Raw genomic sequence first — 27555 nt, forward strand, 5'->3', positions numbered from 1 at the left:
CAAACTCATTTAAGAGCTGATAATAATTAAAATTACACAATGTAATAGTAATAGTGTACCTAATGATAAAACTGCTCGTGTGTATTTCGAACAAAATATCATACCTAGTTGTAATTTTAATTAAAACTTTATAGTATAAAATGGATAAAAACGAGAAATTGAATAGTGATGAATTTAAACAATATATAAGCGAAGAAGATATTAAAATAGTAACTGAAAAATATTTTGGAACAGAAAACGTGGTCGCGCACACGTATTCTATTGAGTTTGCTAGTAAACATATTATGTTAGGATTTTTGTGTGATTACCTAAAATTGAGCATTAATGCGCGGTTAAATAATGAGGAGATTAAAAATGTAAGTTGCTTCATAAAATCCATATCCAAGAGCAATAAAGCAAAAGCAGCTATGGTACAGGATCTTAAATTGTTTGACAAGGAATTAAAGTTTTACACTTTAATAAAGGACAGAATACAAATACCAGGTTGGTTTTAAATTTGTTTATAATTTGTTAGTACAACTTCTTGAATCGTCGGTATGATTACATATTTAATAAATTAATTTATGTCATTTTTATATTTTAAGGGTTAAAATGGAGTCCAGAGCTAATACTAGGTTTAAAGGATGCCATGGTATTTGAAAATCTAAATACGCTTGGATACAGAGTGCGAAATAAATTAAAGACATTTGACAAAGCTCACACATTACAGGCATTACGGACACTAGCTCGATTGCATGCTTCAACAATTATTTATGAAGAAAGAAAATCACGGGACCTCAACCTTCCTTACAGTATTAATGATGAATTTGAAACATATTTAGATGAAGGTGGATATCATATATTCGATCCATGGTACATCCAGTGCATGAGTGGTGCTTTAGAAGTTATTAAAAGCCATTCAAAATATGCAAAAGATGATCATGTTATTAGTAAATGTACAGAGAAATGGACAGATGTTTGGAAAGCGGCTTTAGAACTGGGTAACTACACTCCTAAGTATAGAAATGTGATATGCCATAGAGATTTATGGAATAACAATATGTTATTCCATTACTCAGCAGTTAATGGGCTGGAAGTTCCAGACGACTGTTTATTAGTCGACTTCCAAGCTGTAAGATATCATCCCCCAGCTGGAGACATAATGCTCCTCTTATATTGCAATCTGGAAAGAGATTTTCGTGAAGAAAACTTGAAATTATTCCTCAACTTCTACTATGATGCTCTTGAAATGGAATTAAGTAACCACGATATATTAATAAGGAATGTTTTAACTTTGGACGAACTATTTAAATCAGCTGAAGAGTATAGACTCTGGGGTTTAGTGCTGACCGCCTGCCTGGTACCGCAATTTTGGCTGGATGATGAGCTGACGACAAAAATATTTTCTGATTCTGCGCAATTTGAAGAAATTCTTTCCAAGAATAAAGCGAAATTTATCAAGAAAATGATTGATGAAGATGTTAGCTATAAAGAAAAGGTTTTGGGAATCTTTGAGGAGATTGTAACAGAATATTGTATAGATAATAAGGATTAGGTACTGTAAATAAAAATTCACTTGAAATGTGCCAATAATTTTATTGTGTTGTGTTGTGATCAATCAAACTGTGCCACAATATCAACTAATAAATTTTTATTTCTCACGTGAATTTGTTTTAAAAATCTTTACTGAGTGTCTCCCAAATTTATTTTCTTCGAGCTTTCTTCCAAACTTCTTATGCCAGGGGTCCTCGTTACGCCTCGCGTAGATATTACAGAAGGGTCGTATTAAAATAATATAAATTAATTCGACAAAGCTGAGAATGCTTGCTCCGAGGAAAAGACCGCCTGTCCCACCTGTTGATACTAAAATATATTTTTTCTTTAGTATCGACATTTGAATGCTAAAGATAGAACCATTGTGTAGTAAAGCAATTTACCTATTTAACAATAACCTGTACACATACATACATATTTTTACACTGAAAATGTTTAAAATAAAAACATAAATTGATATTTAAAATGCTATAATTTTTTATACTATATCTATAATTTATACCTACAGTTATGCCGATACACCTATAAGCATGTTTTTCGCGACTTACCAACCAAATCAAGGGCTCCACGAACAACATTCCGCCTATATCTTTCACTGGGTAGAAATGCAAGCTCTATTTCTATTCTGGCAAAATCATCATCTATGGGCTTCTTAAAATCCTTTACAATAGATATTTCTGCTTCTGTGCAGGATGGCAAGCAATCACAGAAGAGGCCAATTCGGGATGACCATCTTGCTTTGAGTACCTAGAATTTTTTTTCAGGCAAAATACAGTTACAAATGTGACAGGTATTAATATAACGAAAATTATTTATTAACATTAGGTAACAATCGGTTGCCATATTTCTTAAAAATTAAGCTAAACCACCTGGCATGCTCCCATTACCGGAATGGGTTCATACTTTATTTTGATTTTATTGTTCCCTTTATGTTTTTTTTCTATCATTATAATTTTATCAAATTAAGGACGTAGCAAATAAACATAGGCAGATAGTGAACATGAACATACCGACAGGGCATTTAGGTTATTATTTATACAAATCACACCGCTAACATTACACTTCAAATGTTCTTCTATATTAGGCATGTAGAAATTAGTGCAGTTACAGGTCCGTAATTGAGCATTTTTCCTGCATTGTACAGTACACGCCGTATATGAATAGTGTGGATATACGTCTAGTATATTTTCATCCGTATACCGGCATTTACGCTTTTCTGGAGATATTAATCTGGCACCAGCGTCGTTTGCAATGTCCTTTATGGAAATGAGACGCCTGTAAATAAATTTATTGCAATTAGTGAGGTTCTGAATTTGTAACTGAATTATTATATTCGAAATTAAGTGTAATTTAGCCAAATCATAAAATAAATTATTAATTATAATTAAATTTATAGCCCGAAATCTTACTTTCTGTAAATTTCCGGGCCAACACTCATGATATCAGATCCAGGTGTAGTTATAGAGGGCACTTCTTCTTGGTTTAAAACGAAAACTCTCCCCGGAACGAGAACGTTGAACATCATGACGCCGGGGCCTGTGGTCCGGTTGCTGACCATTTCCAATCGTGGTGGATGTCTTTCTCTGTATTACATTTAGTTTAAAAAAGCGTAAAATGCTTATTTAAACAAATTAAAAAGAGCGTGAGTGCCGAGCACACGTGTCAGAAGTGAAACTTCTTTGGCAAGTTTCAAAGATACCAAAATTATCGCCTTACTTCATGACGTGATGGTATTGTCATGTCGCGACCTTAAATTTTACTCTCAACGCGTCTAAAGAAGTTTCATTTCAAAAATTGATTGGAAGGAAGATACCGTATCCATGGCCGTGTCTTGCAAAAATGAAAAATGTTTCTACCTTCCTTGAATCGTGTTTACTGCAAAACAGACACCAAACTCCGTGTCCATGGGTCGGAAATATTTGCAACAGTCGAAACTTATACCATTCCACGAACAATCGGAAATTATTTCCTTACAGCTGCTTCTGATCTGTTAAAGTTCATGGAAAATATAGTATTTTGAGATATTTGATATCTAGTTACTACAGGATCTCTTTTAAAAATAAAGTCACTATTTTATGGCTTTACTAGAAGCACTTTTGAATCGTCACAACAGTTTTAACATTTACCACCGATTTGGTAAGCAGTATCAATAGGGAAGAACCGGCAATAAACTCCATAGATGATAGCATCTATGGAGTTTATTGCCGGTATATTATAATATTTATGTCTGTATATATAGATATACACACACAAATATTATAATACTAGTGGTCCGCCCGGCTTCGCTCGTGGTACATATTTCGCAATAAAAGGTAGCCTATGTCCTTTCTCGGGTATCAAAATATCTCCATACCAAATTTCATGCAAATTGGTTCAGTAGTTTAGGCGTGATTGAGTAACAGACAGAAAGACAGACAGAGTTACTTTCGCATTTATAATATTAGTAAATATACTTATGGAGTTTATTGCCGGTATATTATAATATTTATGTGTGTAGGTATATATAGATATACACACATAAATATTATAATATACTTACCTATTCACACTAGACTAAAATTCATCGTATCAAGTTTTATATAAAATATGTAAGAAATAGGTTTCATCTAAACTTTGGTGAAATGTTTATTATTTTTTGTTTATTATTTGTACTTACCAAATTCACATAATACGTAATGTTAACTGCAAAACATTCAGGCAAGGCGTTTTCAGTGTTGCAAAATTCACTCGTATAATACGCGACGCCTTTGTAAAATGCCAACTCTTTCAAAACTTCCTCTATGTTAAAATCGTGGTCCTTGCCCCATAAACTAAATTTACAGTTTTCATGTAATTAATTCAGATATAAACTAATAAAATCACAGACTCATTAAGTCTTTCTCTCATTCTATAAATATAAAAACTTAAGAACACGACATTTTTTACTTTTTTTTGATGGAAAATTTTAGCAAAAGTTAGTTTTAAAAAGTGTATGTTTTTGCAGAAGGAAGGAAATATGAGGAGTCGTGAGCTTAAATTACCCTATTATAAAAAGCTAGCTGTCGTTGTTCTGCCTTATGAAAAATAGATGTTAGCCATTTCTCGAATCTACCGAATAGGCAATATAGGCAATACAAATTTTCATAAGAATTAGTCCAGCCGCTTCGGAGTATGATAAAATGGTTACTAATATTGTGACACGAGAATTTTTTTTAATTAAAAAATAATATGAGTAACTAGATACACAACTACCCTACTACTACTATAAAGCACTTACCCATCCGATATTTCCTCTATACGAGCTGTATTATCGCTCTCACAAATAGCAATTGTAGGAAATTCAGTGTTCCAATCCGTGTAAGTGGTCTCCACGACAAACGATATCGGGTTGTTTAAAAACGCTCTGTACTGAGCCGCAATGAGCAGTGATGAGCAGTACCAGGACAACGATACGAAGACTAACCAGAATATTCTAGAAAGTGTTCTTAAAATATTGGAATGCTATTGAAAATTTATTAAAAAATATTTATGTGTACAGTTTATATTAAATAATTTAAATATTTATAAGTACAATTAGTACTATTTGTGTATAATTTAAGCAGATTTTATCGATTTTTTGGTAGTATAATAAAGTCGCAGGACAGAATCTTTGGAAGATTTCCCCACTATATAAAAAAAAGGACAGAACTATACGAATTTATGATTTCAGAAAATGTACGAAATAAAAACCTTTCAATCCAGTGCCTCTCAGAGTCAGTTATAAATCTAAATCCATGAATAGATGTTGTATCTGGTAGACTCTTTATGCTATTCCACCAAATATTTACATAATTATTTGGAGGATTCATAATATCAAGCTACTTTGTCCTCTTCAATAGATATTGAACGATGTTATACAATATTTGAAATGCTTATTTTACTGGTAAGAGAATCATTATTCTATAAAACGATAATTCACAATGATACAACTTCGAATTGGCCAGCAATTATGGATTGATAACATCTATATTACTGTGTGAAACTACAGCTGTTCTTATGTTACGTTGTATTATGAATGCAAACAAAACAATAATGGTTCTACTGATTTTCGTGGTGATAGCCCAGTTTGTTATACAAATAAAAAATCTAGAATAACTTGTTATTTGGTTAAAAATACAAGACATTACCATGTAGATATGTTTTTTTTTTCTAGACCCAAGTACAAAGGAAAATTATACTAGTTATGGAAATAAACGTATCGATATCAAAAGCTGACTGTTCTATAGGATTAGTCATTAATCATTATGTCATAAGTATTTTTCTTTCCATTTTCACATGTGTAGGTATTTTGACTTAGAATTCTGTAAAATAATGATTTTGTACTGTATAGCATAGTGGTGCTTTGGCATGACTGTAAGCCACTATGTTCTTGAATTAAATAAAAAAATAAATTAGAGGAGGACGAGATACATTATCCTCATTCCAGTACTGAGGATTGCTGGAATGAGGAATACTATTTTGTTCTATAAACTTTATCTTATCTCGTACCTACTTAAGTCTAAAATATGTTGAGTTATCACTGGAAGAAAACTATAGAATAAAAAGTCCGTAGACGTTGCTTCGTTGAAGAGACGTTGTAAAAAAAGCAGAAATTTGACACTAAGATATATTGATATCTATACATATTGTTGTAGTTGGTTGCCTGGAAGAAATTACTTATAAGTAATAAGGCCGCCATCTGTGCTGTGTCTTCTTTTAGTATAAGTTTTCTTTTCTTTTTGTAATTTTTGTTGGCAGTACAATAAAGAATTTAAATAAATAAATAAATCTGTAGTAGGGTCAATTCTGTACATTGAAAATATTGAAAAAATAAATAGCAGTGTTACTGGATCGATACCAAACCCAAATATGTGATTAAAAAATTTTTTGTCTGTCTGTCTGTCTGTCTGTATGTGAAGACATCACGTGAAAACTAACGGTTCGATTTCGATGAAACTTGGTATAATTATACCTTATTACCCTGGGCGTAAAATAGGATACTTTTTATCCTGGAAAAATACGAAGAAAAAAATTAATCTTAATTTTTCAGTTTTATCCATAGACGTTTGTTCTGTAGAACCGCGAACACACGTTGCGTATTATTATAGGCCTAACCGTATTTGGGTCCAATAGATATTTATAAGATGTCATTGTCAGAGTTACTCAAAATGGAGAAATAAACCATCCACGCGAAGGCCGACATCCGCGCGGACGGAGTCGCGGGCGGAAGCTAGTTAATAATAATAGAAGGGCATTTCTCCGCAACTCGACGTCAAGCGCCTATTTTGCGTGAGAGAGGGAGTTGGGGGAAACCAGCTAAAACTGAAACCACCCGAGCTCCTCCATGAAGCCAAGCAGCTTGTGAGGGCTGCCAAAGGCTTCGGGGAGGGACCCAGGAGACCCTAGGTATCTTGCCCTGTACTCCGCAACCCCCTTACATTCCATGATGACGTGGGCTGCCGTTTCCTCGGTCGCCATGCATGCTCTGCATAGCGGACTGTCAGTGATCCCTAGATTAAAGAGATGTTTGTTAAAGGGGCCGTGCCCTGTGAGGGTCCCTGTTATTACACGTAGTTGCACTCTACGTAGGTTGAGAATTATATTGATATTATTTATTACTTGCAACTCAATTAATCCTAATTCTAACAAAAGATATTCAGGCGTAAAGCTTTACGATAAATATTAACATTTTCATTAATCAGGTGTATTCAATCTCCAAGCCGTCGATCCCGCTATTTCGTTCCAATAAATAGGTCGATATCGGCTAATATGCTCAAACTGCGCTGGCGTCGACGCTTCGCTCGCGATTCGTCTCTCCCGTCGCAACCGAAGAACATAATCTCGCACTAACTTCACAGTGTAGAAGTAGATGAACTCAATAACAGACACAAAGCTAAATCCCGTGACGAAACCACATGTTGAACCTATGTTACCTGAAAAAAGTCACGAAGTTAGCCAATGTGAGGTTGCATTGTGAAATTTATAAAATTACTTTTACAATAATTTAATAACTATGTATTGATTTCTAATAATCATCGTCAAATAAGTATAAAATGATAGATATTGTAATAATAAGCATGCAAAATATAGGCCGTTCACGGTTCAAGCATAATAATTAGGTACTTAGCCAAATCTTATAAGTTGCTTATCATTCGATATTACGAATTTAATTGACCGTTCCACTTTTCAAATTAATTGACCATTATCATGTATATATGTCAAAGATTATACGCATATCATTCTACAAGCAAGCATCCTTACGAAGAATGAAATAGGTAGGTACATAATTTTAAATCAAACTCAAAAAATTCAATATCAGCGTATCTGCATAAATAACGCAAACTATCTTCAACTATATCAACGCCTACTCACTAATCAAGTCGAACCATTTCATTATGACATTCTGCCCGTAACAGTCTGCAACTTCTCTGCCATACTTCACGTGAACAATGGATGTTCCAGTGAAATTCGCACCGTATCTGAAACAATAGTTTGAAAGCTCAACAATGCTATTTAGTTTGCAGACATTTATCATACCTATGTTGAAATATACCTACTTGTCTAGCTGACCCACAAATGTATGATTGAAAACTCGAGGAAAAACCTGCGTAATACAGACATAAAAACCGAACAAACAACGCGTTAATTTTGTATTGTTTATTTATTTATTTATTTATTTAAATACTTTATTGTACTGCCAACAAAAATAACAAAAAGAAAACTTATACTAAAAGAAGACACAGCACAGATGGCGGCCTTATCACTTATAAGTGATTTCTTCCAGGCAACCAACTAAAGATGTTGTTTACGATGTGATATGACCACCCTGTGGATATGACTCTATAGCAACCTTGTTTGTTAGTAAACTCATGGAAAGTGCATGGAAACAAACAACTAGATGGACTTTACGTCACCCCGAACGACGATAGTAAACAAGAAAATATCACAATATTATGACACAAAGTGGAACAATTTTCTTCCCACTAATTCAATAATGTCTGGGATAAAAAAAGCTAGCTTGATAACAACTGATTTTGAAGTGTTTGGAAAGGTTCAGATGGTATTCTTTCGCAAGTATACGCAGAAAAAAGCTCAAGAGCTGGGACTGAAAGGATGGGTGATGAACACACCGCAAGGTACAGTTATTGGTCAGCTACAAGGGCCCCATAACGCGGTTGAAGATATGAAAATCTGGTTGCAGAAAATCGGGAGCCCCAAGTCTAAAATCGACAAAACAGCTTTTCGGAATGAAGGCCCCATCAACAACACCGCTTTCAGGTCTTTCGAAATACGAGGATAAATTGAATTCTGAAAGGGTGCTGCCTGATTTACTAATTAAATTATTTATGTAACAGCTAAATCATTTATTTGTGTACAATTTTGTATAATCCTACTTTCACTTACAGCCAATCCATCTTGTCCTTGATGGAATCAACGTCGGTACGGTCAGGGTAAATGTTTATATTAGTAAAGTCGTAGTTGTAGGCTGTCTTTGAACAGGTTGGGTAGCACATGGGGCAGTGAATGCCTCCTGACACGAGGTTTAGTTCCAATTCCGATGGAACATTTTCAATATCTGGTCGCACAGCTGTTGATTGAGCTAAACAAAACAATTTTAATTGAACAAAAATTATTTAGTGTGCTATATTCATCTCTACTTGCCTCATATAATTATGATTAAAAGTAACTAGGTACTAGAACAGTAAGTACCTATGGGTAATTTTTTCCTTGTGAAGCTTAAGTTTCTTGTAAAGTCTCGCCACTATATTATGACTGTTGAAATTCTCCGCTTTTAAATAGTTAAAAAAAACTTACCATTAAATATCCTCAAACATGGTATATCCCTGACGTCGCATGTTCTAGTGTGAGCCAATTTGAGCATATTGAACGGAGTACAATTACATTTGCTCATTAGGAAGTACATTCGACATTTCAACAAGCAATCACTGTGAGTATAGAATGGGAGATATGGGGATTCATCGTAGAATAAGCAGTTTCTCAGTTTTACGGGAACGTGTTGGATATCTCGTGAGGCTTCTGTGAAACTTGCAGTTACTATTACAGTCATCTGGAATGTGTAGTAGTGTTCTTTAAATACTAGATAATATTATAAAAAAGTTTAATATGATTGAATATATTCGCTGATCGCTATAGAAATGAAAAGTCAGCATTCAATGAAATTTAGGTTCAAGTAAAATTACCTGAACATTAGGACTAACTATTTGCATCGAAAAACTGCCACTAGGTGCATCGGGAAAATCATATGCATCAGAGAACTGCAGCTGAAATAGAATTGAATAGAATTAATTTTTGCTCAAGCTCTCTAAAAGCTCTGAAGCATCAAATTTTTTTTTAAATAAGTACTCTTGTCTGAAAATGAACATTTTTATATACCTGAGCACCTTTCAAAGGTACATTGTAGTAGAAATCGTCACTCTCATTTAATCGTAGCAGGATCTTTAGTCCTTGGTCGAAATCGAAGCTCGATTTGTTGCCATACATATACATATCAGTACTTCGTGCCTCATGGCTTCTGTTAGAAAAACCAAAGCCTAGAGGTGGGTTCCCACGGCCTGATTTCCTCACAGATCCGACCGCGCCAGACCAGACCACATGCCGTGGGTATCGACAGACATTATCGGATGCGCCGATACCCACGGCCTGTGGTCTGGTCTGGCGCGGTCGGATCTGTGAAGTAATCAGGCCGTGGGAACCCACCTTAAGACCAAAGCTATGTAGCTCAAAAAGACAGATATAATAAACGAAATAATAAAACACTTATTAACATTTAGGCAACATTACAAATTAACAATTGGACATTTATTTCTAAATCCTTACCTAAAATATATTCTCAAGCTATTCTGATTGGATTTATAAGTAAAAATTACGCTAACAAGTTTAGAAGCATCCAGATTCCAGAGACTTGTTCCACATTATTCGTTCAACAATTCAAAATGTATTTTTCAAAAAAATGATATAGGTACGTAAAATTAAAGTTAAATAATTGTAAAATTATACATACTCTTCAAACATAACATCAGAACTCCTTAAATAGTTAAAAGTACAACAATAGCCAGTCATAGTCAACCGAAAGTCGAATAAATCCGAGCAGTTCATGGGATTTTCGTTCCAGGAACAACGCACCAGAATATCTTCGCACTTTGGAGTTAGCTAAAACAAAGATGTTGCATGATAAATTAAGTTCCAGTCAATTTTTTAATGTTAAAATAGAATACGGATTTTTCGGTAAGTATAAAAATAATTTGTAGATTTTATAAATCACACGATTCTAAATACAGAACATGTTTATCGTTTTTTGAAAAGTTTTTCAAAAAATAAAGTGCCTAATTTCAACAAAAAGTAATTCTGTAAAAGAGAACTTTTTAAAAACACGTGATGTTATATCCGTATTATAGAAGGAATTCTTGCTAAAACGGAGAGATTAGTAAATATTTAAAAGGCTTTTTATGGGGAAATTACGTCGTCGAAATTGATAATAAGTAGCCTATAACCTCGATAAGATTAAGATTACCGTTTGCCCTCGTCGAGTACTTATTTACGTAACTTGTTTTTACATCAGTGTAGCTGCTCGGTTAAGTAATTAACGTTGTTTTCTTGTAATTGTTCGAACGTTCGGGCTATTTATTCCGAAACCCTTTTCCTTTTTATAAATAGGTGTCCTAGTTATTCCTAATTCAACAAGATTGAAAATATCTGCGTTTAGTTAAGGTTTGTACCAACGACATTGTATACTGCTATGTCATCGAGTTAGATCCCCAGGGCAAATAAAGCATCAAGCTAGGATACTTTCACAGTTAAAAATACTGTAAAAAAACAGATGTGAAACCCTTTTTAGAGTTAATAAAATAATCTTTTTCTTAGTAATTATAATTAACTACATTCATCATGAGCTCGTTGACGTCATAGTCCCCCAAGGCGCGTTGTAACTTCTTCACATTGACAATCTTATCGTTCATCCGCTGCATATTATAGAACAGACCCAAGCCAAAAAGCAGTTCTAGCATCTGCTCTTCGTTATAGTTCTTGTTCCGTGGTTCTTTTATCCTGAAAGTATGGCGTTATATTATCATTTCTTGGTTTATGATTAGCGAAATTGATATACAAACACGCAAGTTTTCAGTTTTGTCATGATCTTTTATAAAAATGATTTAAGTAGTTTTTAAGTTTAACAACTGTTAGTGTGTTTAGAACTCATACCTAGACCATGAAGTCTTACAGAATTTCTTTCCATTTTTGTTTAGAGTCATTTTGTTTTAATTTGTGCAAGTAATTTAATATTTTACAACCAAACTTACAATTTCTTCGCCAACTCAGTAACGGATCGTTTACTAATTCTGTTATTGGTGCATATCCCAACTGCTGGGAAGATGATTTTGCTTACAGACACTCCTTCAGGCATCTGTGTGGTCACCAAGGGAGCTTGGTAGTATCTCTCGAAGGTCATCCACACCAGGGATATGGAGCATATTAGTGCACTGAGCATGGTGATAATCCATATTGTTCTGTTAGTAATAATGATTCTCATTAGAATGAATGATTCAGCATCTCAGGATTAAGTTAGGAACAGATGCGTGGGTATAGTCTTTTATTTATTAAACTACGTATTTATAATAATATAAAAGTGACATATAAATAAAACACAATCAAGCTAGGTATATTTCTACGACGAAAAGCACTTGCATTTTTTTATATACCTAACTATATAAGAAGCTTAAATTTATAATCAATAGGTGTTTTTATTCGTAGCAACAAAAATTATGTGCTTGTTTATATTTTGATAACATTGCATAAAGTGAAGGTTCTCAAACATCAATCATACAAGATGTAACTTTAAAATTTCTTCAAGGTCGGTAAACAGAGAAAGGTACAAAAAGTTTCCATCCATTAGGTATCTCTTTTAAACACGCATCTTTACACTTTTATCAAGGTTTTCTTATCTTAATACTTTTGTATTGCAAATTTTATTACTTAACTCTCTATTTGTTGTTGAAACTTAATATATTTTAAATATCTATTTATATGTGACATAATGTTATACATGTATAAATGCTTTAAAATATATATTATAATTTCGCAGAATTACGTTCGAAAAATTTTAAATTTAAAAGCTCTATAGATGGTTTAAAACAAGCTTCTTGTTTAAAACTATAGTTCATTTCAACAGACAAAGAAAACCTTCTATTGTGAGAGCGTCGTTTAAGAATCATGCAATGTCCAAATGACAACCTCCTTTACGAAAACATAATATAGACACATTATTCCCATTACCCAGATATAACTTATCGTATTCTCATCTCGGTCAATATAGAAGGAAGCAAACTGCATCCATGACATAACGAAGCAGTCTTTAGTTGCATAACTGCACTTCTGTCTAGTGAAACGTGTCTAAGGTCCACTCCAGTTATATGGTACCTACTTTCACATACCTTTCTATGTAAGACGTGTCTTCAACCAGGTGCTTTAGGCCACAAATTGAAGACTCCTTACAATACTCTTTGCTAATTGTTTTAACGCTGGCCATTAACATGTCACTCTTTGTTCTCTCTCTTCGTCTTAAACGGTCACGATACATGGAATAATTTGGTTCCATTATATCTTGATTACTACCTTTCCTCTGCATTTACGCGACAACTACTTCAAGTGATAAGATAGATTATAAGATTATTATTAATCTAATAATTTAAATACAGTATTGCGGTTGTCACAAAATTCTTAGTTTTTTCATAAAACACAAGTATGCTGTTGCAGTGTCAAGGATCATTTTAAATCATGTGCCATAGTTTAAATATTCTATTACTAGATAACATCGGTCAAAGTGAGGTTAAACGCTATGATTGATCGATTCTTTAAAGCTATTGATTACTGTGATTTGTTTGTTCATTAATATATGTTAACCTATAGATAGGAAGTCATTTGTTTACTTTAAACATATAATTACGATAAGACGTCGTTCTGTCATTAGAAAATATAGGGTACTCCTATAAATTTTTATCAATACATCTACAATGAATCTTCCTCCAAACCATACACACTCCGAAACAAGTCACGTTAGAATTTCTGAATTAATGTTTTTTAATAGCACATTTGGGAAAAATGTTTTGTAATATAGTAGAGTCATCCAATAAAATCTATATTGTGTCTTTATTTATGAAAAAAAAGTGACATAGCTGATCATAAATTAGCTATTCGCCAGAATCGCGTCTCTTGAAATTTAAGATTCGATAAACATAGAAATGCTCTAAAATGTTTTCAATCAAGCATTTTAATTGTTGGGGATACTAAGAGCATTGTTTATTAGGTATGTATTTAAATAATTTAATAGTTAATATATAGGTAGTAAAAGTATAATCTCAGCTATAAAGTGCTCTTAACCTTTATTTTGATGGGCAATTTTTGAGCTTTGAACAAAGCAAACAGAATGAGGTTTCATTTTGATGCATAATCAAAATTCAAAATATGCATAATTTTATAGGAGCGGCCGCTCTACATCACCATTCAAGAGGTATAATCGAACCGCATTTGTATCGGGCAACGTGTCAAAACGTCTGTTGTCATTTTTTGATTTAATTGGTACATTTTAAGGCCAGCTGTACATACCTTTTCAATGGACTATAATTATTATAATATCGTCTTCCTTTTCCAATGGGTTTTATTCTTTTATATATTTTTTGTCCGAACAATATAGTCTTTAAAGTACTATAATATTATAATGACTTTAGACATGTTTTGTTTAATTTATTGCATTCCAATTAAAACAGAAATGTTGTTCACCATTAGATAAACAAGGATTAAGCAATGCATTTATCTCTATTCTGAATACACATAAATATGCGGAATGTAGATTGTCGGTGTATTAATTGTAGTTTGTTTGGAAACATGGTTTTGCAATGTGATTTGCTTGGAATGGTCAGTCATGTGATTCTTATACTTTCACCAACTATAATTTGCATAACGTGATATAATAAAACTGCTTTACCCTAATTTTTGCCAATCTAGACTTGATAAGCCGACGAATTTTATTCTGTGCCATTATTATGTAACTTGTAAACTCGTTTGATTCAATTTACCGTTAGCTAGAGCAATTAAAAAAGGTATAGGTAATATTAATTAATTAGAGTATTTTATTAAGAATATCAGTAATGGACTACTTTAATATATATGCAGTTTTGGTAGGTCAATTTATATATTGTGGTAAATTCGTAGATAACCAAGTTTCTCGTTATTTATTTTTAGCTTTTAGCACAAGTAGCTAACGCTACTTTTTCTTTAACCTATTTATTTAATAACACTGAAAACTTGCCTTTATAAGCCAGAACTCAGAATTTTCAAAAAATTGTTCTAATAGTAGGTAAGTTATATTCAGTTATTTTGACTAAGCAAGGTACATAAATAATATAACTTCGCTAATCTTCGTAATTAGTTAAAATTTATGCACGATTTTAGGCCTATACGATAGTCTATAATATTTTAAGATCGAAGCCCTCGTTTTCACTCTTAACAAAATCAAACTACATAATATAATATTATGGCTGCGTAAAGACGTCATCCGGTAGTTCCATCTTTACGAAACTTACAATATTTAACAACCCAGTTGTTGACATAATCGCTATTTTGGATCCGATTACAATATCGCTCTTTTTGCCTTTCGATGTTACGTTAAAATTATATGGTTTTGCCTGAGTGAATACATAAATAATGTGTATGTTAAGTGTTTTTTTATAGCTAGTTCTAAAACATGTGATTACGCTTATGACGTAAATATAATATACAGTGTGGAAATTTTAGATGGGCCCTGGAGGGAAAAAGAAATAGCAGTTCGGTTCCCGGTCGAAGCAAGTGAATTTTCGAAAATCTTCAAATGCAGTGATATATTATTTCTTTTAAAAAATAAAAGAATGTTTCCTTTCAGCTAAATTTTGCTATCTCCAGTATTTCAAGTACTTCCCCTCCAGGGCCCATCGAAAATTTCCACACTGTGTAGAGGATCCACAACAAGAACGACACCTTTATAAGAAGTCGGTTATAAATATAACCCTATTGTTGTACTTGAAAAGTATTTCAGAAAACCCAATTATACCAATACTTCTATTTCATGTAAGCAACACTCCATGACAAAACACAAAATTTTGCACAGTCATCGTGATGAGTCGTTAGATTTTGTACGTGTGCAAAACCTCATATCATACGAGACTACAGAAACCTGGGATCGCCACTAAGATCACAACCGATATAAGCCTACATATTCTGCATGCTTGAAATCTACCTTTTTAAGAAAGTCTGGTCAAAATCATAGCCTTACTGCTTCTCAGTCACTTCGCAACGGGTTTATTTATAATAATTATGTATTATGTTTTTGTTTCTGGGGATTAGGGGTTCTGGGGTTAGAAGTTAGAACTTGAGACGATACCTACGGTATTTCCATTGACAATGCGGGCTAAGGCACAGGCAACAGCTAGCATTAGATGTGTTTGCATAATTATCGAGTGTTAACGTTGGAAAAATCTAGAAATTCAATTAAATTTATACATTTTATGAATTCCTTTTCCTGCCCTTCGGATATTCATGATTAATGACAGCATTACATTGATACGTTATAGGTACGATGACCTAATGTTTTTCTCGTGTGAATTTACACTTAATTATGTAAATTACCAGCAAAACTAGTAAAAAAGAACACTGTGTATACTTTCATTGGGACTATTATTTGGTACATTGCTATTCATTTCTTAATCCTTCATCGTCATTCTTTCTTACTACGAATGACGTACCTACTATGAAGTTATGGCCAATACCTATAAGCCAAATACGCTTTTATCGAATTATGCAGTATGCTAATTCTAAAACATAAGAAACCGTGTAAACCTAATAGAATTGAAATGCCATAATTATCCATAATTAATTATTATTCCATTAAATCTTACATAATTAAATTACTTTGCATATAGCCTATAGTGACACTATAAAAATGCAGATCGAGTTTTGTAATCTCGTTGGCGCCATGGCGTGACAAGAAACGAAAAACAAAGGTATCGGATTAACATATTTATTATACTATTATAGCTATAAATATACTACAATACTTATATGATATACTGTATGTAAAACATCCTAAATAATTATAAGTTAAATCTTGCTCATTACGTAGAAATATTACGAGCGAGATTTACTAAAACTAATCTAGTTTTATGGATTGTATGAATATTAATATTTTTCCGTCGTGTCCCAATATGGAAATTTAATTATTATTGTTTATTAAAATGCGGTTAGATAATGGTTTAAACTATGGCACTAATTATATTTAAAAAGTTGTTTTTACTAGTCTTAATTGGAAGTAGGGTCATTATTTAAACAAAAGTTTAAACGGAAAATTCTTTAATATAGAATGTTACACTGGTTATTAATTATGTAACGAAATGTGATACGATGTGATAACAACTAGATAATCTAGCGAAAACTTAATTTATATTTAAATATAGACATCAAAATCTAAGGTTGGTTTGCACTTGATTTATGAAGGCTCATCAATAACATGCCTACATTTTTAAATTAATTACATTAAAAGCATTTCAATATGTTTGTGTCAATATATTATTAAAAACTGACAATGTTTAAAATGGAGGTTTAAAATGTCTAATCGAAGTATCTTTTGTCGTTAAAAATACGAATTCGATTGTTTTTACTAGTCAATCACAATACACCTAGATAGGTATACAATACAGGTATATAGCTTATTAAAGATGCTGTAATAATGAACACACAATAATGGTTCTGGTGGAATTTGAAGGATGATAGGTGGTGGGTACAGCCTCTCACTTGGTTCGGGTCGCATTTAGTCAGCGCACCTGATAAAGGCATGCCAACGTTAGCTTTTGTTACAATTAATTTATTGTGGTGTGAAGTGTACCTACGTTTAGTGAAGTGAATAAAAGGTTAGTGTTGTGTTGTGTTTTTTATGAAGTGACTAGTGTTGTACAGCGTGGGTATAAATGGGTTGAGGTTTTGATTTATGTACCTTTGCTTTTTTTTTGTTTAATCAAGCTTAACTTTAAGTAAATGCTAAGTAAATTAAATTATAGCAATAATTCTTGAGTGAAAAAATTTAAGTGTTTTAAACACGCTTTTATTAGCTTCACCTGTATAGGTATTTATATGTAACTCTTTTAGACTTGATTGTGAGTTTATCTTATAAAAAGCGTGGTTTTTAGTTCTTTTTACTTTCTTTTTTTTTTAAAATAGATAGATAGCAAAGGCAAACAGTTTTAGTATAAGAGTATACAGTTATAGATAAACTCGGTAATATCACTCGCAAATTATCTCTTAATTTTATTTTTCCATCATATAAAAAACATCTGTCCTGTCCTAAAAAAACAATTTTGATGGCACGCGCACGCGTTGTTTTTTTATTAACATTCAAGTTAGGTAACATGTTACGATATTTTGAAGCTTAATAATTCGCCCACTTAATACATAATAGATACATAGAGCTACTTCAATATTGGTATACACAATCATTACCGTTATTTGAACATTCGTAAAAACTATCAATTAAGCTGTCTATGGTCCATTCAGTCAAATGAACCGTTACGAAAAATTCATATGTTTTTTATTGTACATAGACGTTTGAATCTTATGCGGTTTTGTGCACAAGTTTTGTTGTGTTTGTTGTAATCTGAAAACTTTTTAGTCGGTTTGTTTAATGTATAGATAGGTAAATTATATTAATTACGTTTATCTGCGGTAGGTGAGTCGCTTTAACACCAGACTCTCTTAATATACTACTTCAATTTTTAAATGAAAAAAACATTGAAATATTTAAGTAACAAAAATATAAATCAAACGTAATTCATAGTACATTGGCCTCGTTGTTTTTGTGTGAAGATTTTATGCGGTCATGTGATGGTCTTTCGCAAAGTGATGTTGTTTTCTCACGTGGAAGATTCTAGAACATTAACCAATGTTTGGAACATTTGAAAGTATAACGTTTATAAGTTTAACCTTGGCGTATTGTTATGTTCACAAACCATGCTTTTAACATGGAAAAGCAATCGATTGCACAATAAGGACGTTGCATTTGTACTTTGTAGGTAACTAGAATTACTGTACAAAATTACATATACATAGTATAAAAATGAATTTTTCTTGCTCGTTAGCCCCTCAGGCAAACCCTTAACCGATTTTAATAAAAGTTTAATAACAAGTAATGTACCCAGCCTATATTTACCTAACAATCAACTTGTTAACTGCTAACTGTTAATCACACTTATTTTTTTGCAATACATTGCATTATGTAGTCCAGTTGGTCTTTACAAATTCTTTGAAAATGTAATGCCCGAATTTGGTCTATAATCTATATGAAATATCAAATAACAATGCTTGCTAAAACTGCTGTTGTTACAAGTTTACAACCCATAAAGCTTTTTAATCGGCATGACAATTTGTAAAAATCCTACTAATATTCTAAATGCGAAAGTTTGTGAGGATGGATGTGTATTGTATGTGTATGTTTATATATTATGTTTGTTACTCTACACGCAAATACTACTGAACCGATTATAATCAAATTTAGCACACATAGAGATAAATTCGGATTAACACATAGGATAGGTTTTATCCCGGAAATCCTACGGCAACGGGAACTACGCGGGTTTTTCATTTAAAGCGCGGGCAAAGCCGCGGGCGGAAAGCTAGTGTTACATATTTTACCCTCATTTTACCTCAAAAACTAATGACTTGAGATTGAACGAAGAATAATTGAAGATATTTATCATTAGTATAGAGACGTGACGATTTAAAGATTAGTGAAGTATTCGTTAATCAAAAAAATACGCGCACGCATATTTAACTTCAATAAATCAATCAAATATATTATCCGACGAAATTATTATTTCCTCGACGTCTACTTATTACGTCATATGTAAATCTAGAGCCAGTTATTTTATTTTATTTTATTAAGGCTCATTAGCAGCTGTACATCGATTGTTTTACATAAAAAACACAAAAAATATAGGACATGATGGACAACTAATAAAAAATGCACTACAAAAATTAATTACATTAAAAAAATAATAAAAATATTCACATTAAATACATTTTAACTTAATAAAATACATTTTAGAATAATCACTTGATAAATTTTAAATAACAATATAATAATCAAAATGAAATAAAATTAATTGAAATCTAAACAAATAAAATTAAAAAGTTACTTTAAAATTGACAACATAATATATAAAGCATAATACACAGTTAAATAATCTTAGTTAAAAATAATACTTAGCTTTTTTACAGTTTTAGTCTGATTTATTTTTTCAAAACCAATACGTAAAATGTACGAAACAAAATTGATGTGATTAAATATTTTTACTCAATGAAACAACATAATATCTTGAAATTTTTCATTTACAATATTCTAAAATGGTTCTTGCTGAACTTTGGCCTGCGGTTTTAGCCGCATTGGTCCGCTTTTTGTCTTAGCCTAATGGTAGGTAATATATAGCCTAACTCGATAAAGGGACTCTCGATTTTTTAAATCGGACCCGTAGTTTCTGAGATTAGCTCTTTCAACCAAACAAACAAGCTCTTGAGCTTTATTATATTAGTAAAGATATGGTATCTAAGATTAAAAAGCTATTAGGGTACTCGTATATTAGTAAAAAGGGTACATAGAGTTATAAAATAATTCATAGTACCTATTATTATTGAAAGCTGGTTGTATTTCAGTCATACAAAATGCATTTACGGTAATGTCGTTATTATTTGTTAAATCAATAGTTAACATTTGAGAAAATAGATAGGTACTTAAAGTATATTATGATATCTGAAAATCACAGAACTTATGATACGTTGTATGTTTAAAAATTAATATAAAGACATCCTTTCTCCCCAGACAACAATGATCAAATCCATCGTGCTCCTGCTGACCAGCACGTATCTGGCCAATGGCATACCTCCCCCGCACCCCGCGGTGGTCGCAGTACGTCACGCTGAAGAGCAGCTACCCTTCCACCTAAGAAGCCCGGCGTTATGGAACCGAAATCTCCAAGAAGTTCTGCCTTTGACCAGTCTGTTGCATAATGGAGAGAAAGCGGTAATCCTTTCCCTTCCCGTAAAACAAACCAGTTATAGATTAATGTATTGATTTTAAGATCGTTTCAAAAGGTCCATAAAGTTACTCAAAATCCCACAACTAAACTGTATGAAACAATCAAAAGTCAAAATATATATTCTCAAAATATATCTAATCAAAATATATCTTTAAAATATTTGGGCATTCTATTTTACATAATAATCTATACATATAATAAATCTGTAGAAGGGTCAATTCTGTACATTGAAAATATTGAAAAAATAACTAGCAGGGGGTGTTACTGGATCGATACCAAACCCAAATATGTGATTAAAAAAATTTTTGTCTGTCTGTCTGTCTGTCTGTCTGTATGTGAAGACATCACGTGAAAACTACCGGTTCGATTTCGATGAAACTTGGTATAATTATACCTTATTATCCTGGGCGTAAAATAGGATACTTTTTATCCTGGAAAAATACGTAGAAAAAAAATTAATCTCAATTTTTCAGTTATCCATAGACGTTGTTCTGTAGTAGGTACCGCGAACACACGTTGCGTATTATTATAGACCTAGCCGTATTTGGGTCCAATAGATATTTATAAGATGTCATTGTCCGAGTTACTCAAAATGGAGAAATAAACCATCCACGCAAAGACCGACATCCGCGCGGACGGAGTCGCGGGCGGAAGCTATTATATAATATGTACATTGTACGTATTATTATTTATGTAATGAGGGTTTTTATTATTACATTATCACAGATATAAATGTAAGGCATACGACACGACGTGTTATGTAAACTTTGTTACAATAACCTTATTTTTTTAACAGCCTTATATTGTTTCAGGTTTTCGAAAGAGAAGCGGACACAGTATCGAGAACGGAAATCTACAAAATCTTGACGCACGCGGGCTTCATTGGTAGGAGGAATTACATCAACCAGTATCCCTCAAATAAACACAATCACGCTCATTATTACCCTCCCAGTAATGATTCTCCTTTTGTACTGAACCCAGATTTATTACAATATTTAAAGTGAAGACGGAATTAAGTTCCTCTACTTAATTACATTTTGTAAATATTATCGTAAAATGAAGACCAGTGTCCCTTTCCTTTATCATCCTATAATTCCCCTCTAGGCTCTATTCCAAAGTGTTCTTTTTAAAATATGAAACAGCAGCTATGGGTGTAATCTCCTCTTCATTAGTTATTTTATTGTATTCACCCAAAAGTCACTTTTCCGTCGAATAAAAAGTGCAATGCCAATGTATTTTTGCGTTATATGATAAAATTATTTTTGCTTTACTATAGAGCCATATTGTTTGTATGTCCGGTAGATTGATGTATTGTATATTGATTTTTGTACATATAGTTTCATCTTAATGTGTGTATTTTTATTGTTTGTTAAATGAGTTGTGATCTAGATTTAAGTACTTTTAGGGCTGATTTTTCAATCCTTGGTTAAAATTTATTCATCGAATAACGTATTAAACTACCATTTCAAAAATGTATTCTAATTACCTGTATTTGACAGTTTACAGGTGACATTTTAAAATGTTCGTGAAATACTTTATTGGACGGATAAATAATTTTAACCAAGGATTGAAAAATCGGCCCTTAAATTTGTAAATATATAAATAAATTCGTATTCTACAAGTTTGGCTTTTTAATTATGAGATTACATTTTATTGGTCATGTACATTAAACATGAAGGTCGTGATCAAATAATTGTAATTGCAACATCAAAGTACAGTAAATCGTAATAACCACTTTAATCGCATGTTTAACCTTGGTCGTGTACAAATGATTATATCTAATGCAATTATCTTATTAATTATTAAAAGCAATTGCACAATAAGTGTAGCGTGAACTTCACAAATTAGATCATACTGTATTGCATTTATATTTTTCAGTTTAATACTAATAATGTCTGTATCGTGTAAGCATCATGTCAAAGAATATTGTAGGGTTTGTACCTTCGCTGGATTTCATATAATTGCTGATGAAACTAAACATTGGGTGGAAAGGTATATATATCCAAGAATACATCATAGAATTAGTCAATGAAACTTTTAACTTAATTCATTTTCCCTATGAACATTTTCCACGGTCCAAATAATGTTAATTTATCTGCTCATATTACTTTAGAAAAGTGTAATTAATAAAAATATAAGCTACCTATCTGTATGCAAAATAAGATAAACGTTCATATAAATAAAAATAATGTTTCTTAATATCCCTAAAAATTTCATACACCTATAAAATAACAATAAAGTTATTAGATATTACTATGAATTCTAGATTGTTCTGGGTTTTGCTAGTCATTCTGTCATGGTATGGTTCCGCTCTTCTGATCGGCTCAGCGTGGGATGCCTTCGTAAACAATCCCATAAGCTTCGGAGTTGAAACTACGTATACGGACTGGGACACAAAGCTACCAGCTGTTGCGGTCTGTGAACTAGACAATGATGATAAGATCTTTAACGTTTCTGATACGTAAGTAAATCTTTACCAAATTATTATTAAGTAAACCAATTTGAGAACCTTATCGTAGTAGAAGTTCGTAGAAAGTTCTAAATAATAAAATGTATAGGCAAAAGAATCTCTACTAGGAAAAAAGTCGACTTGAATAAATTTTCGATTACTTAAGGGTGAGTTTGAAAAAAAAAACAGACACAATTTAAGATCTAGGTGTTTGAAAAATTCTAGTTATATGAAATTTTCAATTTCGCTATTGAAAGCACGCAACTAAATTTATAAAGAGCACGGTGCACTACCATTTGGGCTTAGAAAACCGTTTGAATGAATCTTCATTAAATGAATACATGTTGTATTGTTTAGTTTATGTACGTCACTTAATATTGCAGAATCTGGACACCAGACCATTTGATAGACCTAGAAGACGCACTACGCGACATAGCATACTTTCGTGGTTTTGCCTACAGGCTGGTTGATGTATGTTACGCTACCAAAAACCCAGATCCTCAATGTCCAACATCTAACTATTCTTATTACGCAGATCTCGTTAGAAGTCCATGTTCCCAATTATTACAGAATTGTTCATATAATGGAAACGCATTTGATTGCTGCGAGTACTTTCTTCCCTTGCAAACGGATATCGGAATGTGTTACACGATCAACTCTATTCAAGTGGAGTAAGTTTCCATGATATATATCTTTAAATAAATAAAATTACAGTAAAAGCTGCACTTTTGATAAAATAATTCGATTGAAAAGTTGACGCGTAACGACCATCTTTCTATAAGTAATAAAAAAAATCCGTAGTCATTAAATAGCTTCGAATTATACATTTTATTGCGTTTCGCTCTAGTTTATAAGTGATAAGAGGACCTCAATAATAAATTAATCAATAAATTATGCACAAAATATTCTAGCTTAAGTGTTTGTCAATATGATATGTTACGACTACTTTTCAGAAATCCTAAAATTTATCCCATGGTTAGTAATAAACAGCACAAACAAGGAGTTTTAAGCTTCGAATTATTACTGAAACATGCTATGGTAAGTATTATCTATACTTTAAATCTATACCATTATAAAGCTGAAAAGTTTGTTTGTTTGAACGCACTAATCTCAGGAACTATATATATAGTCCGATTTCAAAATTATTTCGGTGTTACATAGCCCAATTATCGAGGAAGGCTATAGGCATATATAACATCACGTAGTTTAATATATTATTGGTCTAATAAAATTGAATTCCATTATTAAAGTTATACACACTCGGGGAAGATGAAGTACCAACTGTAACCACACTCACTTCATCAACATTAAAATTAGCGTCAGGGAAAAATTATCAGTAAGTCTTATTTTATTTTGAATATCCAACATATTACATTATGTACTTATAAAATGAAAATAACAATTAAATAATTGAAGTTTAATCTGTAAATTTTGTACGGCGTTAAAATTTCATTACGTTATAGCACAACTAAAAATACGAGATTTTTTTACATTTGTAATTTGTGAAATTAAAATATTGCTTATAAATTTTCATAATTACCTTTTTTACCGACACCTACACCCTTTTACAAGCAGAAGCATCTACGGGTATTTTTCCTACCCGACCTAGTCGGTGACCGAATATCATAAAAGAAATGTTTAGCTTCCATGACCTTTCCATGATTACTCTATCAACAATTCAACATCCACCTCTAGCTCCTTTAATGATTCTCTTCCAGACGTCACTTAACAGTAAGAAACATAGAAAATGACCCTCTAGTAGTACAGACTACACGTGAACAGAGAGCCTGTCGCTTCAACGACGATAACCAGGGTGGTCTCTACCCTCACTACTCGTATAGCACATGCACCGTGCTGTGCAGAAAGAAACGGCAAGTGGAAATTTGTGGATGCAATGACCATTTTATGATTGGAGCTGGTAGGCTTTGTATTCGTATTTTGGAAGTTGTTATTGGTATTATTATATTACTCGTAGAGCCGCTAGTTTCTATTTATAAAATATGTATTGAATATAAACAGGTAAGTCTTTTTCTATTTGCCCGGCTTTAACAGGACTACCTGTAGTTGGCATAGGGCATTTTATTTAATATATCTTTGAGATTGTCAATAGCCCGAGTAGGTCAACCATAGAAATCATAGGTCAACGTATTATGTGACATGTCGGTAAGTAGAAATAACTACTAAACAGTAAAAAGCGTACGTAAGAATATTAGCAAACTTTTTAACTCTATTAATTCATTTAGAACTCAAATTCATATTCTTATTCAATGCTACTGATTCTTTATAGTACACTGATTTCAGAACATTCAAAGCGCTGCAACATCTCCGGTATATCATGTCTGCACAACCACGCGAGCGACTTGACCACTCTCAAGCCACCTTGGAATAAACGTCCGGGCCTGGCGTGCGACTGTCTGCCTTCTTGTGATGAAACAGAGATCACTGTTATAAAAGACGTTGTTAGAGCTAAAGGGTATGCGCATAAGTGATTAGATCATATTTATGATAAGAATTCATGTGAAAATGTTGCATTTATTTTTATAACATTCAAATGCGAAATATATGCGATTTTTTTAAAGAATACAAAAAATTCGGTCACGAGTTGGTAAACGAACCCGCATCTGTTTTGATATTTTCACTGCATCTATTTTACCAGATGGTCTATAAAATATTACTGCTCTAATGATGAAACTACATATTATTATGTATCTTCTTATCTCTCCTTATTTTATTTGTAGTTTTGTATTAGTTATGCACAATAGGTAAGTATTTTCATATGATGTGAATTGATAATACTTTTGTTCGTAGTGGGCGGCCTAAAAAGAAGAAGGCTTACGTAGAGCTGATACTCGCGTATTTACCGACTGAAAGATTCAAGAGGAATGTCGTTAGAAGCCGTCTTGATTTAGTTGGTAATTCAATTAAACTTTTGATTAGTTCTTTGTTGTAAAAAACATAATAGAGGCCTTGGCATTATTTTATATTTAATGTTTGGTGCCAATTAAACATCATGTTGAACAAGTCAAGCTTGCATAAGTGAAATTACAAAATCTTCAACTAAAAAGACGGATAAGACGTGTTCGTTTAGAGATAGTACATAATTATTATCTTCCGAATCTACGACATAAAACGTATATTGTTTTTGTTTTCAATTGTACCATATGACCCTTTGGGTATTAATAAAGTCTTTTGATTATACAAAGAATAAAAATATTCTTTTTATTATAAATTAATTAATCATTAACAAGAGTCAAGATAATTAGTAGGTAATAAGAAATAAGATTTTCTGTTTCCTCAATTAAAGAGCTAATCTTCATTAGTATTAGCTCTTTTTCTTGATTTGAATCTTCTTTTTTTTTCCATTATTAAAATGGTATTATTTCAGTGTCCGTCGGAGGCACAGCTGGATTATTCGTGGGTGCAAGTCTACTAAGCTTCGTGGAATTGATTTTCTTCTTCACCGTTAGATTATTTGACAACATTTATTTAAAGAAACGCAATCGTAACAATATTGTTCTTCTTAACGATGTCACAAACGCGAAAAAGAATCTTATATTAAAAAAGCTTTTTGCTTATAAGAGGAATAAAAATCCGTCCGTCATGATACCTTTGGAAGAATAATTCAAGCATATTCACTGTATAACAAAAAAATCTATCCTGGCATGGAACTCATGACTCGGAGAAGTGACAATCATGTAATAAACATGTGATGCATGTATGTGTAATGTGTGTAAACATGAATAAGTCAAAACAGAGACATATATTGAGAACGGCTTTTGCGTGCAGTTATATCTGCATTGTAGAGTTCTACACAACTTGACCTATCACACTCTATACGTCACACATCCGATCTCAGCACATTTAGCGATGATTATGAAGTCACGAGTCATTATCAGCAAGTTTAATGCACTGTGCTATGACCAGTAAACTCTAGAAGAGACCTAGTTCCCGACAGGATACGTACAGTTAGAGTGGATGCAACACGGTATAACATTGCCTTATTATTGTTTAATGGAACTTATGTTCGTAATTCTGTATGGATCTTCCGCTTTTAAAAAGATTTAGTGTTCAGAAACACGATACATATTTCCCGACTTACATGTGATTTTCCTGTAAGCATGCACGATTTATACAGATTTATCTTTGATTTACAGAATAATGAAGTGTCAAAAGTTTGTTACTGTTTCGGATACATTAGGTGCCTATTATGTAATTAACTCCTTCACCATGGAATTTTTAAGTGGCTATTATGGCCAAATTATAGCAATTAACCTGCATCTCTTTACATGAGATATAAATATAATATTGAGTCATAAGATAACTTTCTATCACGTTATTTCGAAAGGTTTATAAATTAAATAATTAAGAATGCTAAGTATTTCACAATTTAGCTCACATTAAAATTTGGATGCACTGTTTTGATAATTTGAACAATGGTCGTGTACATTTTGG

General features: G+C 32.4%; 6 protein-coding genes across 7 annotated transcripts; 4 read left to right on the plus strand and 2 right to left on the minus strand.

Annotated features, from left to right (window-relative positions):
- The first annotated feature begins 140 nt into the window (after positions 1 to 140).
- Positions 141 to 1646, plus strand: LOC123696079. Its single transcript, XM_045642084.1, has 2 exons — positions 141 to 483; positions 585 to 1646. Exons 1-2 carry the CDS (start codon positions 141 to 143, stop codon positions 1532 to 1534), a joined length of 1293 nt encoding a protein of 430 aa, XP_045498040.1. The 3' UTR covers positions 1535 to 1646.
- LOC123696081 (pickpocket protein 28-like) lies at positions 1559 to 3655 on the minus strand. Its single transcript, XM_045642086.1, has 5 exons — positions 3390 to 3655; positions 2943 to 3116; positions 2544 to 2808; positions 2082 to 2280; positions 1559 to 1842 (listed from the first exon to the last, which is right to left on the minus strand). Exons 1-5 carry the CDS (start codon positions 3437 to 3439, stop codon positions 1631 to 1633), a joined length of 900 nt encoding a protein of 299 aa, XP_045498042.1. The 5' UTR covers positions 3440 to 3655; the 3' UTR covers positions 1559 to 1630.
- Positions 3656 to 7119: 3464 nt separating this feature from the next.
- Positions 7120 to 13279, minus strand: LOC123696078 (sodium channel protein Nach-like). The gene is made up of 10 exons (XM_045642083.1): positions 12978 to 13279; positions 11847 to 12053; positions 11430 to 11595; positions 10553 to 10701; positions 9925 to 10063; positions 9732 to 9812; positions 9346 to 9598; positions 8935 to 9130; positions 7903 to 8009; positions 7120 to 7463 (listed from the first exon to the last, which is right to left on the minus strand). Exons 1-10 carry the CDS (start codon positions 13169 to 13171, stop codon positions 7225 to 7227), a joined length of 1731 nt encoding a protein of 576 aa, XP_045498039.1. The 5' UTR covers positions 13172 to 13279; the 3' UTR covers positions 7120 to 7224.
- On the plus strand, positions 8247 to 8884 carry LOC123696082 (acylphosphatase-1-like). Its single transcript, XM_045642087.1, has one exon. The coding sequence runs from the start codon at positions 8429 to 8431 to the stop codon at positions 8828 to 8830; it is 402 nt and encodes a 133-aa protein (XP_045498043.1). The 5' UTR covers positions 8247 to 8428; the 3' UTR covers positions 8831 to 8884.
- A 4080-nt stretch (positions 13280 to 17359) lies between the features above and the next one.
- Positions 17360 to 22002, plus strand: LOC123696298. Its single transcript, XM_045642407.1, has 3 exons — positions 17360 to 17480; positions 20438 to 20638; positions 21467 to 22002. Exons 2-3 carry the CDS (start codon positions 20444 to 20446, stop codon positions 21656 to 21658), a joined length of 387 nt encoding a protein of 128 aa, XP_045498363.1. The 5' UTR covers positions 17360 to 17480; positions 20438 to 20443; the 3' UTR covers positions 21659 to 22002.
- A 172-nt stretch (positions 22003 to 22174) lies between these two features.
- Positions 22175 to 27552, plus strand: LOC123696299 (sodium channel protein Nach-like). 2 transcript variants are annotated; one of them, XR_006752053.1, is made up of 10 exons: positions 22175 to 22646; positions 22921 to 23115; positions 23487 to 23774; positions 24057 to 24141; positions 24354 to 24439; positions 24822 to 25021; positions 25405 to 25576; positions 25912 to 26015; positions 26489 to 27088; positions 27258 to 27552. XR_006752053.1 is itself a non-coding variant. In XM_045642408.1 (9 exons), exons 1-9 carry the CDS (start codon positions 22546 to 22548, stop codon positions 26722 to 26724), a joined length of 1467 nt encoding a protein of 488 aa, XP_045498364.1. In that variant the 5' UTR covers positions 22175 to 22545; the 3' UTR covers positions 26725 to 27551. The 2 variants fall into 2 exon arrangements, 1 of the variants encoding a protein (XP_045498364.1); XM_045642408.1 differs by having other exon boundaries at positions 26489 to 27551.
- Positions 27553 to 27555: the final 3 nt, after the last annotated feature.

This window comes from Colias croceus, chromosome 12 (genome assembly GCF_905220415.1).
Source record: "Colias croceus chromosome 12, ilColCroc2.1".
NCBI classification, from domain to species: Eukaryota; Metazoa; Arthropoda; class Insecta; order Lepidoptera; family Pieridae; genus Colias; species Colias croceus.

Bases quoted from the DNA above. Each gene is read 5' to 3' on its own strand.
- LOC123696079 (XM_045642084.1), top strand. From the start codon at position 141: ATGGATAAAAACGAGAAATTGAATAGTGATGAATTTAAACAATATATA. The intron at 484-584 runs GTTGGTTTTAAA...TTATATTTTAAG, and splicing joins GGACAGAATACAAATACCAG to GGTTAAAATGGAGTCCAGAG.
- LOC123696081 (XM_045642086.1), bottom strand. From the start codon at position 3,439: ATGGACACGGAGTTTGGTGTCTGTTTTGCAGTAAACACGATTCAAGGA. The intron at 2,281-2,543 runs GTATGTTCATGT...AAAAAATTCTAG, and splicing joins ATAACCTAAATGCCCTGTCG to GTACTCAAAGCAAGATGGTC. The intron at 1,843-2,081 runs GTAAGTCGCGAA...AATATATTTTAG, and splicing joins TGGAGCCCTTGATTTGGTTG to TATCAACAGGTGGGACAGGC.
- LOC123696082 (XM_045642087.1), top strand. From the start codon at position 8,429: ATGGACTTTACGTCACCCCGAACGACGATAGTAAACAAGAAAATATCA.
- LOC123696078 (XM_045642083.1), bottom strand. From the start codon at position 13,171: ATGCAGAGGAAAGGTAGTAATCAAGATATAATGGAACCAAATTATTCC. The intron at 12,054-12,977 runs GTATGTGAAAGT...TATTACTAACAG, and splicing joins GACACGTCTTACATAGAAAG to AACAATATGGATTATCACCA. The intron at 8,010-8,934 runs GTAAGTGAAAGT...CTATTGTTTCAG, and splicing joins AAGGACAAGATGGATTGGCT to ATACGGTGCGAATTTCACTG.
- LOC123696298 (XM_045642407.1), top strand. From the start codon at position 20,444: ATGATCAAATCCATCGTGCTCCTGCTGACCAGCACGTATCTGGCCAAT. The intron at 20,639-21,466 runs GTAATCCTTTCC...ATATTGTTTCAG, and splicing joins TGCATAATGGAGAGAAAGCG to GTTTTCGAAAGAGAAGCGGA.
- LOC123696299 (XM_045642408.1), top strand. From the start codon at position 22,546: ATGTCTGTATCGTGTAAGCATCATGTCAAAGAATATTGTAGGGTTTGT. The intron at 23,116-23,486 runs GTAAGTAAATCT...TTAATATTGCAG, and splicing joins ATCTTTAACGTTTCTGATAC to AATCTGGACACCAGACCATT. The intron at 24,440-24,821 runs GTAAGTCTTATT...ATTCTCTTCCAG, and splicing joins GCGTCAGGGAAAAATTATCA to ACGTCACTTAACAGTAAGAA.